We start from the raw sequence: 15,593 nt of genomic DNA on the forward strand, positions 1-15,593 counted from the left end.
GATATTAAAATCTTATTGGTGTTTTATTTGTCAGTTAAAACCACAGATCTGTAATAAAATCAGCATTTTTGTCATTTCTGAGAGCACATATTATTTATAGGATCTATAATTAGATTATTAACAGAGTTTTAAACCCTATCTTGCAAAGGAATGCCAATTTAAATTTTCAGGCGATTATTTAATCTCATGACCTTTTTATTTTTTTGCCTCAGTTTCTTGATCTATATAGAGCTATATAGAGGTACTTCCCAGGGATTAATTTAAAAGTCAAGTAATTGTAGATGGCTTAATTTAGTCAATAATAAACAAAAGATTTTGTGGTTGTTGTTGTTGTTCTTTATTCTGGGTATTGGTTTGGGGAAGAACTTTTGCTAAGTAGCAGATTCCTTTACATAGAGGCTAGATTTTCTTGATCTTTTGAGTCATTAAAAATGGCTCTTTTTCAGATTGTAGTATGGTTTCTCTATGAAATGACATGGACATGGGATTCATGACTCCATCAATAACGTCTAATTATAGCTTTACACATACTGAAATCTAAGTTGCCTAAAGATGAAAAGGGAAAATTTTAAGAAAACATGTTATTCTTTGATGTGAGATTCATTTCTTGAAATTAGTTGCATATAAGCTTTTCCTATGCTTATGCTCCTTTCCTGTCTTTTCTTGATCCATTTCTTGAACCAGCAAAGTAAAACCTGTTTGCTACTAAATAGGTTACGCATTTAGGAAGTTTCATTTCAGTAAAAATCATTTAACAGTGGAATTCCAAATAATGTATACTCAGAGGAAAATCTCATATTCCTGTTTTTTTCCATCTTACATTTTTATATACAAGATGTCTCAGAAGAATTTCCTTTCAATGAAGTACAATTTTTTTGGCAGTTCAGACTAAGAAAAACCCAAACTAGGAACATTAAAAAAAAAATGAGCAGTTAGAATTTTCTGGGTTTTTTGTAAATTCAAATTCTTTTATTGTACAGATATAAAAACTGAAGCTTATAGAATAAGGATGAACTCACCAGATGTCAAACTGTAAGTTGATAGCAGAGCTAGGCAGAACTGGCTTCCTAAGTGTCATTGTAGGGCACCTAACCTTCCTTTCTGTCCCCTGCCAACTTTGCTGTAATTATATCTTAGGTCCAGAGAACTGCTGGTGATAATAATAAACAAATGACAAACAAAAACCCTTTTCTTTTATTCTTAATAAGGAGAAAATAATAAAATTAAATTAAAATGGGCAATCTCAAAAACAAAGGGTTTCCTGTGGCAGGATTGATGGTGAGGCACTATCTTTTCTTTGAACAAATTAATCATATTCCAGCAATGGGTACTTGTACTAGATATGAATAATCCAAAGTTAGGTGAGTACAATAAGAATTATAAGAGAAAGAAGTAGAAAGAAGGGAAGGAAGAGAAGAGAACAAATTGGCAAGATTTGCTCATTAGATTAGTTATAAAATCATGAAATAAAGTTCAAAGTCATGAAATAAAGATTTCTTTGCTTACATCTTTCCTAGCACATAAAATAGGGAGTTTTGAAGGAAAATAGGATACAGAATTAGACAAGGTAACATTAGATGGAGAGATGAGAATATAAAAGGTAAAAGGACAGGAAGGGAAATTGAACACATGCCTCAATGAACCCTATGGGAGAGGAACATTTATAACATTTTGCGTAGATCCTGGCCTGTGTAGTATTCTTATCTAAATAAAACTTCCCATAGTGTTGCCAAAGCAAGAAAAAGTGAAAGAAACCAAAACAAAATTCTGATAGAAGAATCTTTCCCTTTTTTTAGCCTAATGTATGTTGAGGTCTGAACAGTTTGGATCATGGAATCAGAGGCAAATGAAGAGATTGAAGGTTGGGGCTCTGGGTATATAAGCCTTCCTTATTCTCTATTTTTATCACCTTGTTCTAAAGTGGGCCTTCTGATAGGGATAGGAAGGTGAAGTGTCTGGTTACAGATTACAAATCCTACTTAGAACAGAGGAACAAACAAGAGGAAAAGGGCAGCAAACATATGCCAGAGGAATAGGCAGATTCCTTAACCCCTCAGGTCCCTGACCTCACCTCTACACTGTTTGGACTACTGTTCTTAGTCAAAATTGCTGCGGAAGTAGCAATATCCCTATTAAGTCCCATGCCTATGTCCTCTTCAGGATCCTTCCTGGTTTCTTCACTCATTTCTACTCTAGGCCGAGTTCTCTTTGGCTCCCGCTGTTCCCTGGATACATCTTTGAATTCACCACTTTTTTCTGCCTTTGAACGATGACGTTTCTCCACTGCTCGACCCCGGATCCGGGTTCCACTCTGTTCTGCTTTCTCTAGCTAATGATCAACAGGTAAAGAAAAAAGATATGTTTTAGGCAGATAATATTTCCCTTGATGTCACACTGCATTTGTAAAAACTCAATCTTTACCTCAAACAGAGTACGGAGACGTGTCAAATCTGGAGGACGACCAGCTTGCAACAATTGCCAAATGCTGTGATTCTCATCCAGAGTCACTTCAAGAAGGTCACCTTCTATCATTAGTTCCTCCAGGGGAACCCGTGCTGCCTCGGGCAGTTCTAGCACTGGACCACTTAACTGTGGCAGCAGTGATAAGAGCATATCAAGATCTGTAAAATCCATGAATAGATATTAGGTTCACATACAGATTTTAAAAAGCCAGAATTCATTAAAATGTGCCTCTTCCTTTCCCCTACGACATCTGAGCATTCTTAATTCCTACCTGAGAACCCCACAGGGCCAGTCTTCTTGAGCTTTGTGGTACCATCTCCATTTTCCAAAGATAACTTAGGCTAGAATAGAAAATAGGATGAGAGAAGCAAACTAATTCAACCCCAAATTGTATGAAAAAATCTTTCCAACTTTTTCACCAAATAACTTTCCTTTCCACAAAAAAAAAGTCACCTTGGATTCATTGTTGATAGTCTCTCTTATTGGAGCTGGTGCTGTAGTAAAGAACTGGGCAGAGGTAGTCTCAGGAGGTGGTCCAGTTGGTTGCTGAAGCCACTGTCGTAATTCTGATAACCGAGCCAGCATCACTGCTACATCATGGGAGGCCAAAGCCTGACGTGCTCGACCCTGCCAGCCAATAGCTCGCTCTGTGAGGCACTGTAAGGCTTCACCTTCAGGTAGCCGCACAGGCAACTTCTGCAGGGCCACCAGAAGAGCCAAAATAGTTTCTAGGCGAGGACGGCGGGAGCGCATGCAAAGTGGACACAAGAATTTTGTATCCCATTCCCACCATGCCACGGTGACAGGGGACATGGGGTTCAGTAGTCGGGGTGAATTGGGTCGAGGAGCTGATACACATTTTCCATGGAACCAATCCTGACATAAGTCACACTGTATAGTCCCCTCACCCACTGGTGCCAGCCCACACAAACAAGATGAGGGTGTGGCATCATTAGATATAAGTGATGATGGGCAAGACTTAGCCATGTTGGCATGACGAAGATGAAGGATGCCTTCCTTTTCCTTCAGCTCACCCTCCTTGAAGGCCAAGATCTACATCAACAAAAGACATCATGTTAGGGAGCCTAAGTCTCAATTACAGTCAAATATTTCCTTACGCAAGACACTGCTATCTGTTGCTAGAATAAATAATTATTTGTTGTTTCTTTTAAAAATGTACATTGATAAAAACATTTTCTGTTGTAAAGACCTTTATATATCAAATTTTGGTGGACCCATGGAAAATAAAGTGAACTATAAAGTACAAAAAAAGACTTGTGGCTAACACATGTATAAAAATTCCAAATCCTCTCAATGATGAGAAAATCAAGTTCAAGAAAAGAATGTAAAACTAGAAAACAGAAAAATGTAAAAATGGAAATAAGCTTCATCTCCAAATCTCAATTCCAACACAAAACTTTTTTTTTCCAGTTAAATTACACCTATTTATTTCATAAATGATAAGGCTGGTTCTACCTGTTACAGGTACTTCAAGAACAGAAATAAGTATCCAAGTCTTCTCACCACTGAACCTGGATCTCTGAGGTCCTGAGCAGACAAACCCAAAAGTTCTGTGTCCGATTTATATAGACCTAGCTCCTTTTTCTTCCATCGATTCCGTTTCATGATGTCTGAACCAGCATCTGCACATGGACACAATACCTGAAGGAGCAGGGATAGAGATGAGCAGTTCAAAGTGTAAAAAATCCAACTGGCCAACTACAAAATGGAAATAAAAGAGATATAGGGGGAATCACAGAAAAGGAAAGAAGATTAGATAGCAATGCTTACCTCAAGAAGAGTGTAGCAAGAATTCTTTTTGAGAAATGTTTTGGAAGCCTTCTCCCGCCAAGAGTGGGCTGTAAGTACCTGAAGCTCCAATTGCTTCAATTCCTCTAATCCAACAGGAAGATCTCTGCCCACAGCCACTAACCCTTCTAAGTCATCCAGACAAGGATAGTGGTCACCATTCTAGGAGAGAATTGGACGATTTAGTTTTCCTAAGAGAAAAAGACCAGCCCATTTTCTTAGGCTCAAACTCTTCTCATGTAAGGGTACACAAAGATATGATTCCACCCTTGTCTTCAAAATTCTAAGAATTTTCTATTTTCTTTTCTAAGGACAATCAGCAGATTCTTCAAGTTCAACTTTTTTTAATAGGTAGATCTTCTCATATTTCTTCAATCAAAAAGATTGTTTTCTTCATTCCACTTGTCACTTTTGTCCTCTGCTCATTTTGATTACAAAACCTCAACTAATCCTTCAATGAAGCTAGGCAATCCAACTACCAATTCCTCCTCATCCTTCAAAAATGGTTCTTGCAAACTTCTCTTTTCTTAACCCACCAAAACACCTTACATCTATCCTATGAATCATCTAAGATATTTATCTCATATTTTCCAGAAAATATTTAGGCCTGTGTCCATAAACTACTTCTCTTATCATCTCTCATTCAGGAAGATTTTTTTTTTTTATCATTGTTTTCCTTTAATTTTTCTCATATGTTGAGATATCCTTACACCTCACTAAATGACTCCATTTTACTTCTTTCCCTCCATTCATTTCTATTCTTCCTCACTCTGTGCCCGTCAAACCCAACCCTGCAAAAACCATTTTTTTGATTCATCCTTTGCTGCTTATCAGACTATGACTTTTTTTTTAGAACTAAACAAATGGATGCTAACCCTTCCTAACTCACCTTCATGATTCAAACTTCCAAATCACTTTCTCTTAAACTCATAGTCCTTCAGAAACCCATTCTCATTTGCAACATATCTCCAACTTGTTCTTAACTCCTCTGACATTGCTTTCACTCTGGTGCAAGTCCTATCCCTTCATTGGAATAGGTAATGATAGTCTACCTACTTCATCTTTTCTTAATCCAACATTCAGAACCAAAGTGATTTTTCTAAAATACAGAGCTTTCTGAATAAGTGCAAAATCTATTTGATTCAAAGTAGTTGCTTTTTCATTTCTTTTATATCTAGTTTCTTAACAGTTCTTCTTCCATCCAGTGATCACAGTGATCCATCCTCTCATCACCATGCATTTTATTCTTCTTTTTCTTTGCTTATCAATTTCCCAGCTTTTTAGTGTTAGCTAAATCCCATCTTCTACAAGATGCCCTCCACTTTCCAAGTTTTGTAATTTCTTCGTTAAAATTAAAATAATCTTTTTAGTGTGTTGTTTCTTTTGTGTTCTGAGATTATCTTTTGCCTATATATTCCAATGCTTAGGTACAGTGCTAAGCACGAAGTAGGTAGCTATTAAACGTTTGGATTTTTTAAATCTTTTCTGAAAAGTACTCTTTTCGTGATTAAATTGTTCTCAATAACAACTAGCTTTTAAATTTTAAATTTGAATTTTTTCTGTGGCTTGCCTGCATTTCTTAACTACCCAGTCATTGAGAGCTGCCAAAAAACAATAAACTGCAAAATTGCTGTTGGAAAGTTAAAAAAAAAATTTATACATGTTCCCCAGTGGAAACTGTTCTCACCTGAATTTCATCCACATCTGCAATCCATGCTCGAGCTTTGGCAAGAGCATCTTTGAGTGCCAAAATGTTGGGAAGATGTACAGGAATACTCTCTGCCTCATGAATGATAGCTTCCAACATGGCAGGAGGATGTTTTTGCCTTAAAAAGTAAATACATTTTTTTTAAAGCTTGTTAAAGTCCCACAGTTTGAGGAAAGAGAAAACTAAGGCATGGTTAAAGAGTTTGATTCCCAGAGGGAATGTAGAAGGAACAAAAAATTGGGCCAGTATACATCCATGAAAACTAGGTGGACAAGACTTGAGAAGAGATACCTGGTGTAGGGAATATTGGCAGGAGACAAGATAACCATGGTAATGGTTAAAGTATAATAATATTACTAAGCAGTGAAATGTCATGGGGAAAGAGAGAATTGGAGGCAATCAAGTTATACCTGGCTTCCAGACACAGATGGGCTTTTTCTTCCCAGCTTTCAGCAATAGTGAGTAGCTCCTGAAGCTCAGCCCGAGCTTTATTTACAGCAGGGCTAGGTGCTACATTTGCACCCAAAGCCAGAAGTTTCCTCATAACTGCTAAGGTACCTCGCTGAGCAGGAGGAACTAGAGTTCGTCTCACTTCATCCAGCCAGTAACATTGCTGCATTTGTTGCTTTAGTTGTTTGGCCTCAGGCACTTCAATCCCCAGCTGCTGAGCCTTCTCCAGGAGGCTTGGAAGGAGGGACAAGCTGGCAGGTAATGTGGCCAGAGCTTTTTGTGCTTCTACTTGGAAGGCCTCTGCCTGTTCTAATACACTCTGTGTGAGAATAAAGTAAAGGAGATGTTACTTTTTTTTTTTTAAATAGCTTTTTATTTACAAGTTATGCATGGGTAATTTTACAGCATTGACAATTGCCAAACCTTTTGTTCCAATTTCTGTCTCCTTTCCCCCACCCCCTCTCCCAGAGGGCAGGTTGACCAATACATGTTAAATATATTAAAATGTAAATTAAATACAACATAAGTATTTATGTCCAAACGGTTATTTTGCTGTACAAAAAGAATCGGACTCTGAAATAGTGTACAATTAGCCTGTGAAGGAAATCAAAAATGCAAGTGGACAAACATAGGGGGAATTGGGAATTCAATGTAATGGTTTTTAGTCATCTCCCAGTGTTCTTTCTCTGGGTGCAGCTGGTTCAGTTCATTACTGCTCCGTTGGAACTGATTTGGTTCATCTCTTTGCTGGAGACGGCCACGTCCATCAGAATGGATGCTCATACAGTATTGCTGCTGAAGTATATAATGATATCCTGGTTCTGCTCATTTCACTCAGCATCAGTTTGCGTAAATCTCTCCAGGTCTTTCTGAAATCATCCTGTTGGTCATTTCTTACCGAACAATAATATTCCATAACATTCATATACCACAATTTATTCAGCCATTCTCCAACTGATGGGCATCCATTCAGTTTCCAGTTTCTAGCCACTACAAAAAGGGCTGCCACAAACATTCATGCACATACAGGTCCCTTTCCCTTCTTTAGTATCTCTGTGGGGTAGAAGCCCAGTAATAACACTGCTGGGTCAAAGGATATGCACAGTATGATCAATTTTTGAGCATAATTCCAGATTGCAGAGATATTACTTTTTGATCAAGACAACCAAACCACCTATATATGTCTCTAACCTCTCAAAGTACAACTTACTTTGACATCTCCAATCTGATGCATGGCACAAGGAAGGCTGCTCATTTGATCAATGAAGGCCTGTAACTCTTCTAGGGTTAGCTGAGGAGGATCAACTCTATAACAATATAGGAAAAAAATAACTATTTATTCAGTCTATTTGTCTCATTCTCTCATTCATAATTCCTCTATTCCACTCATCTTGTCCTCCTCTAAATTCACTGAAATACTTATTAGAACCCAGATTATATAATAGTTTTTAATACAACAAACTTTAAATTTCACATCAGTTCAACTAGCCACAAAGCCCTGCACACACTGCATCTCAAAAGCCTAGTTATTTATTACCCCATTTTACTATCTTCTAACTCTCATAAACCTAATCTATTTCTCCTTCTGCCAATTCTAAGGTCACCTGGATTTCCTAGGCCAAAATTTTATGGTCTATCCATCTCGAAGACAACAAAAGCATATTTATTTTCAGTTACCTGTGCTCCTGAATGCTAACCAACCCCAAGGCTTGGGAAATGCATTTTTCAGCTTGACTCAGGCAATTCTTCAGACGCTGTAGAAGTTCACTGTGGGGAAAGTGGCGCTCCCGAGCTTCTGACTCCAATGCTCTTAGTTCTTCCAAACCTGATAAAGAAAGAGTTATATTTGTCTGAGCTTCAACTCAATCTCCTTGAAATTTCAATCGTTTTCTGAAGAATCAAGTGTAGGAATGGCTGTTACTTACTCCGCTTCCGCCCATCCTCTAACTCTAAGGCCATTCGAACCTTGCCAGCCCAAGTATCAAAAGACTCAGCTCGAATTTTCAACTTGTGTAACATGGCCGGAAGTTCATCCAGGGTATATCTGTATCTGGATAGAAAAAACCAAGCAAGAAGTCAAACAAGAAAAATGAATGATTATCCTAATTCCTAATTATTCTGCAAAACTTACCGTAAATATTGTTTGCTGCGGGGACACTTACAGAGATCATCAATATGGGAAAGGCAGACAAGTCCATCAGGACAGTCATAACAAGCCAATGCTGATAGAAAACATGTTGTTTTACATTTGGTACACTGGCGCTCATCATCTGGAAGGAGCTCAAAGGCTTCACGCTCTGCCTCTGTGATGCCCTGGGAATTTGAGTGATCACAAGTTAATTCAATGTCAAAAATTCTAAAATACCTTAATAAAAATTATAAATATATAACAATAAATATAGTAAAGAGATTTATACACAGTAAATGCTTAATGAATTATTGATTCAATCATTCACCTCAAGATTAAATGTGGCACACAGACCTATATGAGGAAGGAATCAAGAAGACCTGCTTGGAAGAAACATTTTGTCATACATGATAGATGATAAAAAAAAATTTTAATATACAGTTTCTGAAGAACATGACATTTCTTTCTCCTTCAGAAAATTACCTTTTCAAGTAAGGCCTTCCGTAGACGCCGTTCTTCTTGCACTATAATAAACATCTCTTTATGTACTGCTGCTGCCAAATTCAAATCCAGTTTCTCAGGAGAAGCAGCCATCTTGCAAATAAGCTCTTCATGAGAAAAGACACAATAACGCCGAAGTCGTCTGTAATGTTCAATGCACTGACGTCCAGCAGGCAACTGTGAAGAGCAAAATAAAACATGAGCAAAGTTTAGTGCATTTCATTTAGAGATCTCATTTATCTGTCATAAACCAAACACAATGTTTCCAAAACTAAATAATTCCCAGCTCACCCAATCAGCAGTGCAAAAATTCACAGCTTCAGCAAAGTTGTAACCCTGGTTAAAGCCACTATGATAAGCACGGGGAAAAGTAATGACAAATTCTCCTGCACACTGATTTGTCCGGACAACCTGAAGAGAGACAAATCATATTACACTCCTCTGTGTGTGTATATACACACACTTGCCTAAGTCTGTATATACATAGACATCTAAGCACATATATGTATATATGTAAACACATGTAAATAAAATGGAAAGCCAGTAAGCTGAATTTCTTTATGAAAAATTAGGCTAAAATACATCAAATACCATCATTCCTACCATCAGGAACTTCTCAATTTAATGAAGACAAGATATGCCACAAATTTTCTTGTAAAGGCAATTGTAAACCAATTTTCAATTTGTGGTATCTTCTGTATTACTTACATCAACATGAAGAACTTTACCTCTTTAGACAGGAAGATCACCAGAACTTGGGAACTACAGAAATCCGTGCATTAGACTTTTTGCACCTATTTTTAATTCTCAACACAAAGCTGCTGGAAACATGTACATATTCAAAATATATAGTCCTGGGAGATGGGACTAAGAAAGGCAAAAAGTTGGTACACACCAAGGTACAGAAGAAGCAGTGCAGAGAGCTGACAGCATTCACCCCCTAAGACATGTACAGCATGAAACAGAGAAGTATAGATGTAATCAAGAAAGCAAAATATAGGTTTTCCACTTTATATATATATATATATATATATATATATATATACACACACACACACACACAGAGAGAGAGAGAGAGAGAGAGAGAGAGAGAGAGAGAGAGAGTCAGAGTCTACAATGAAAGATGTAACATTTCCAAAGCAAAAATTAAAGATAAAGAAAATTGCAATGGATATCTGGATTGTCAGTGAGATTGAAGTCAATGAAGATAAAACTTTGAACTTAAAGGTGAATTTTCCTCTTCCTAGGAAACAAGTTATCACCCAACATGTATACTTCTCTTGAGAACATTTAATATTTAATTACTTTGTACTTATCCAAAAATGCCTCCCAGATTCTTAAAGGTATTGAGATGATACAAATGCTTATTTAATCCCCAATCAGTCTTCCTTGAGGAAATAAATCTTAACTGAATTAAACTGAAAAAGAATTAGGAGATAATGGTTGTACATTTAAAAATGTCATTCACTATTTTTGTCAATAGCTCATTTTCTCTGAAACTTCTCTTTTAAAGTGAAAAACTAACTCAGGGAGTCTTACTCCTTCAAGAGTTTTATCTTCCCAATCAGTAGGTTGGGCAATTCCTGATGTCCATGCTATGGGAAAAGGAGAAAAGGGAAAAATCAGACATAGAAACTAAAAAGGGAGTAAGGGTAGTGTAACACTGACCGGAACGCCATGTGACATAAGGGTATTGGGATTCATAAGAGTGACTAGCTGATGAAGGAGATCAGGTTGACTATCAAACAGCTCAGGTGTCAACTTCTTCATCACATCCTCCAAATGTTCAGCTGCAAATGAGGGTACTCCATACCAAGTTTTTGGTTCACCCCTGATTAAATACATAAAAAAGGTCACACTGATTCAGGCTGTACTTCAACTTTTTTATTTCCACCAACACCAACTCCCAAGAGTTTGACCACTGGCCTCACCAGTGAAGATAATTAATGGAGTAGCTCCAATGGTCCTCAATGTGCCAACAAAAAGCAGAAAATACCATGCCCACATATAGCCAAGGAATTTTCATGCCTGAAATATCAGCATTGATGTGGCATAGAACCGACTGTTCTAGAACAGGCATTATATTCAGATTCCAGCCACTGGCTGCATATTCCTGAAAAAAGGGAAGGAATAGCTATGAAAATTGGGAATGGAATGAAACTCAGTGGTTATAAATAATGTACGTTGTAAAATTAAAAAAATAAAAGTTATATTGTAGCTTTAATATGTTAATACATTTATGTACTTATTGTCAAAATCTGTATCAAAATTCAAGATATAAATATTGGTTACCAATTCTAGGCCTAATGCTTTCTTCTTTCCCACTTCCTCTAGCAGTAAAAAAACTGTTTGTACCTGCTGAATGAGCTGCAAAAGTACTCCTAAACAGTACCTTACTATCTTAGTTTAGTCCATCATTTCCCCCTTTCACATAGAGAATCCCACAACTTAACACTGTACCTCTTCTTCATGGGACAAATGCTTCATGCTATCATTAATGGGAAATCCACTGCCAAACTCCTTGGAATGAATATCAGCTCCATATTCCACAGTCACATCTTCTTCAATACTATTCACAAGCCGCCAGAACTCCTTTTCCACTAATTCTGTGGGTACCATCTAGAAAATAAAAACAATGTATATATGTTATGTAATCCTGTTAGCAAAGGGGTATGGTAAAGGTAAAAGGAGTGGAAAAAGGCCCAGAATACACTATAGGCCACTTTCTAACTCAGGTTTTAGGGTGACAATGAGAAGAAATTGGGACTCAATTGCCCTCTCTCGCCCATTTTTCCTTTTGCCCTCTGAAAATCATCTAGTCACCTACATGTACAGGCATATTGAAGTAATCAGACTTGAATGTGTCAGCCATTTCACCAAAGCTTTGAAGTGTATATTCCCTCTTAGCCTGTTCAAAACCAAATGCTTCTGGGGGTCGCTTACATTCCTAAAACAAAGTAGAAAAGTAATAAAATTATTATATGAATCTCTTTCAACCCCAAAAAACACTTTAAAAGAAATCTTTATTTCAGTTACTGAGCCATCATGTAAAACCTCCGAGGTCCTCATCTCAGTAACTGGACGCAGCCATCTCCCTCAAAATTTTTCAATCTGCTTGACTCTCATAATGAAATTCCCTCTCACAATATTTTCCTCAATTTCCTCTAATCATATTGTCTCCTCTTCTAATTAGAAACCACAGCCAGAGGAGTATAATTAAAGATTCTGCATTAGACCCCTCAAAAGAAGATACCATACCGCCATGACACATTTTGGACAACGCCAGACACCTTTGGGGATCTCAGGCAAAGGTGGTAACAAGCAAAAAATATGGTAATTGTCATCACAACCATCACACAGGAGGAGCTTATCATCTTCATCCCCCCGTGCACATATCCGGCACACATATGAGTCAACCTGAGAAGACAAAGGCAAAAATGATAACCAAGAATAATCCAGTTTAAAAAATTCCATTCCACAGATCTGCTGGATTTTTCATATGTATTAATCGGTATAAACAATTCCTAATGAAGAATCTTTATTCTGTCAAAGCAAGTTGTCATCTTCTCTACAATTTGTCTTAACAAAAGCACATATAATTAGAAATTATATGATCACATAACCTTAACATGGCAAAAGCAGGACTTACTTTAAATTTTTCTTGACTTCAAGAATTACTTCTCTATAACCATTACATGTTCCTAGCTCTATTTCCTCACTTTATGCCTCCCTGAGTCTCTAATTCAATCCTTTTTGCACAAATCTTCATAATAAGCTAACTTCCTACACTCAACACTTTTTGTTTGAGTTTCTTCGATTCTGGATTTTTTTCAGTATCTTCTTCAGCTGGTTCTGGCTGCAGGAAACTTCTTCTAAAAGAGGGTCTATTACTCCTATGAGTTCTTAACACTGTTCCATACTTTACTATTCATTCCTATAGTGGCACAACTTTGTTATGACAAGTTTTAAGATTTTTGTTATTTTGCATGCATAATGAGGATGTGAAATTTGATTTGTAAAGTCTCATCTGACAATTTATTTTAGGCCCTTCATATGTTTTAAGTCCTATTATATGACAGGTTACATCTGAATTAATTCCTCATTCTCCTATAACTCCCCACCAAAAAAAGAGGAAGCTGAAATTACTTACAAACTGGGTATTGTTGTGGTTTCTCCGAAGACGCATTGTCATTTTGGTACAGGGTTCCAGACTATGAAAGAGTTCTTCCTTTCCATCCAAAAATATTTTGGGGAAAGATGTCTCTAGTTTCAGATCTATACCAGTTTCATCTTTCACTACCACTGTGGGAGGACACTCAGGCCCATCTTTATCCTGAGAAGTTAAGACTAAAATAAAATGCAGAAAATTTCTATCACAAACCAGAACTTCCAAAGCCAAGAGTGAAGTATCCCCAGTGAGACTTATTCTTTTTCATCCCTCCTAGCTAAGACTCACCCTTCTTTCTCAGACTTTTTTCCTTAGCCATGAGGCCAAGGCCCATCATTTTGGGACCAGCTCCATAAATCTGTAATTTCTTTAATTCTGGATTTTTCTCAATATCTTCTTCAGTTGGTTCTGGCTGCAAGAAACAGATATCTCAAGTGACATTGATAGCTGCCCTCACAAATCTGTAGAGCAGGTGTAAATAGTGGAGTGTTATACACTGCTGCACTACTGGATGTGCTTTGATCTTTACCAAGCAGCATCATAACTTAGAACTATGACATCTCTCCCCAACTAAAGCATTCATAACATAAAAACAATTCTATGAAAAAGAGATTTAACTCTCTGTAGAATATGAGTTCACAGACAATTGCCAAATGTGAAGAAGTCTGGGAATATATTCCTAATTTGGTGAGATGACCAAAAAGATGAAATCAATAAAGCCAGCAAACTCTTCTAAAGTTGTTAGGTTATGGGGTAAGAAAATGAAGGAATAAATAAAACACTCACATCAGGCTGCAGCCTTTTAGCACGTCGTCCATAACTGTTGAATTTAGAGGGCTGCACAGACTGACGCAGTGGGATGCTGTGGGGTTTGTATTCCTTGTCCTTTTCACTGTCAAATGGACGGGTATTACACTGCTGGAGAATATAGAGGGAAAAAAGTATATGGTATCATATTTCCAAAAAAGTAAGCTTGCAAATTCAAATCAATTATCTAGATTGTTTCTGTTCTGGATACCATTTTGATTCATATATACTATAATATGAAAGAAGTTATTTAATGATATTCTTCTTATTGATCAATGCTATAGCAATATGGAACATCAGTGATTTTCTACTAAACAGATTAAGAAAAGATAGACTGGATAAATACAGGGGAAAGGGAAATAGATTATTTTCTAAAAGAATGAATATGGAAAGTCTATGAGAAATGTCATTTTCTCAGCCATTAGAAACTAAGCCCAATCTGCACCAGCAAGAAGAGAAAAAAAATATATGTTCAAAAAATTAGGCCCCCCAGATCCCCATGAGATAAGAGTAGAGATTCATTGCCCCTTTTCTTTACCACTAGATTAGCTCCAGACTGGTACATTTCATAAGGATAGATGATTCGCTCATAATGAGAGCGCAAGAGGGAACCAATATTTTTGCCTGCTGGGTAGCTGAGGCGTTGGGCCACACGAGCCCAACGACGGTCTTTGCTAATGGCTTCATAGCCTCCCTCTTCCATCACAATCTAAAAAGGAAAAAAGCATATGGGGTTACTTACACTCCAAATCAGATTCAGGCTGTTCTAATGCCTCAACAGTCTGAGTCTGTGGCTAGGACTACCAAAAATATTTCCATGATCCCTTTCACCCACTGTCATTATAAAACCAAAACGCAAAATCTACAATAAGAATATCCTAGAAAACTGTGGGTATACTCTGATGACAATAAATTTTTGTGATCTGAGTTATTTATTTAGCACTCTAATCTTATGTTCAGAGTTAAATGGAAAGAAAAAATTATATATATATATATATATATATATGCGTATATATATATACTTTGCTAAGACTGTAGAGATCCAGGATCCGTCGCTCCACATTTGGTATCTTTAAGGAAGAGCCTTGTATCTCCCAAAACTTAGCAATCTGGTCCAAGTAATTGAGCTTCACTCTAGTCTGAGCCTAAGAAAAGAGTTAAGTTTGAGTAAAGTTTCACCACACCAATATTTCACCTCACACACTACATTTCTAAGATAGCAAGAATTAGAGATGGATAGTCTTAGCAAACAATAATTCTCACATATTGGGAGTGACATCATCACAAAAGGATACCTTTGATGATCCAGCAAAACTGTTCCTATATTCCATACAAGCAAATTTCATCTCCCAATGGCCAATAAATTACTATGTGCATAAGCATTTGGATTCTAAAGCAAAAGATAAATTCCATGCTCTCAAGAACCACAATTCTGTTAAGGAGGAAACAGAATACCACATATGATGAAGGTAAATATACAAGATATATAGAACTGTGGGGTTAATTACAAACAGCCAACCTAAAAGCTGAGAAGATGGCGTCGTCAAACCTGATTTTCA

At 37.1% G+C, this 15,593-nt stretch overlaps 1 protein-coding gene across 2 annotated transcripts; it reads right to left on the reverse strand.

Moving 5' to 3' along the window:
* Nucleotides 1-1,879: 1,879 nt before the first annotated feature.
* On the reverse strand, nt 1,880-15,582 carry LOC116420405 (lysine-specific demethylase 5C-like). Of its 2 annotated transcripts, XM_031945283.1 has the most exons (25): nt 15,057-15,582; nt 14,573-14,743; nt 14,014-14,145; nt 13,516-13,639; nt 13,210-13,406; nt 12,318-12,476; nt 11,887-12,006; nt 11,520-11,678; nt 10,991-11,172; nt 10,728-10,890; nt 9,955-9,999; nt 9,351-9,470; nt 9,042-9,236; nt 8,562-8,743; nt 8,356-8,480; nt 8,108-8,255; nt 7,641-7,737; nt 6,391-6,749; nt 5,960-6,098; nt 4,255-4,434; nt 3,988-4,125; nt 2,917-3,516; nt 2,735-2,804; nt 2,422-2,621; nt 1,880-2,329 (listed from the first exon to the last, which is right to left on the reverse strand). In XM_031945283.1, exons 2-25 carry the CDS (start codon nt 14,735-14,737, stop codon nt 2,054-2,056), a joined length of 4,275 nt encoding a protein of 1,424 aa, XP_031801143.1. In that variant the 5' UTR covers nt 14,738-14,743; nt 15,057-15,582; the 3' UTR covers nt 1,880-2,053. The 2 variants fall into 2 exon arrangements, with proteins under 2 accessions (XP_031801143.1, XP_031801144.1); XM_031945284.1 differs by lacking the exon at nt 9,955-9,999.
* Nucleotides 15,583-15,593: the final 11 nt, after the last annotated feature.

The sequence above is a fragment of the Sarcophilus harrisii genome, chromosome Y, assembly GCF_902635505.1.
Source record: "Sarcophilus harrisii chromosome Y, mSarHar1.11, whole genome shotgun sequence".
In the NCBI taxonomy this organism is placed as follows: Eukaryota; Metazoa; Chordata; class Mammalia; order Dasyuromorphia; family Dasyuridae; genus Sarcophilus; species Sarcophilus harrisii.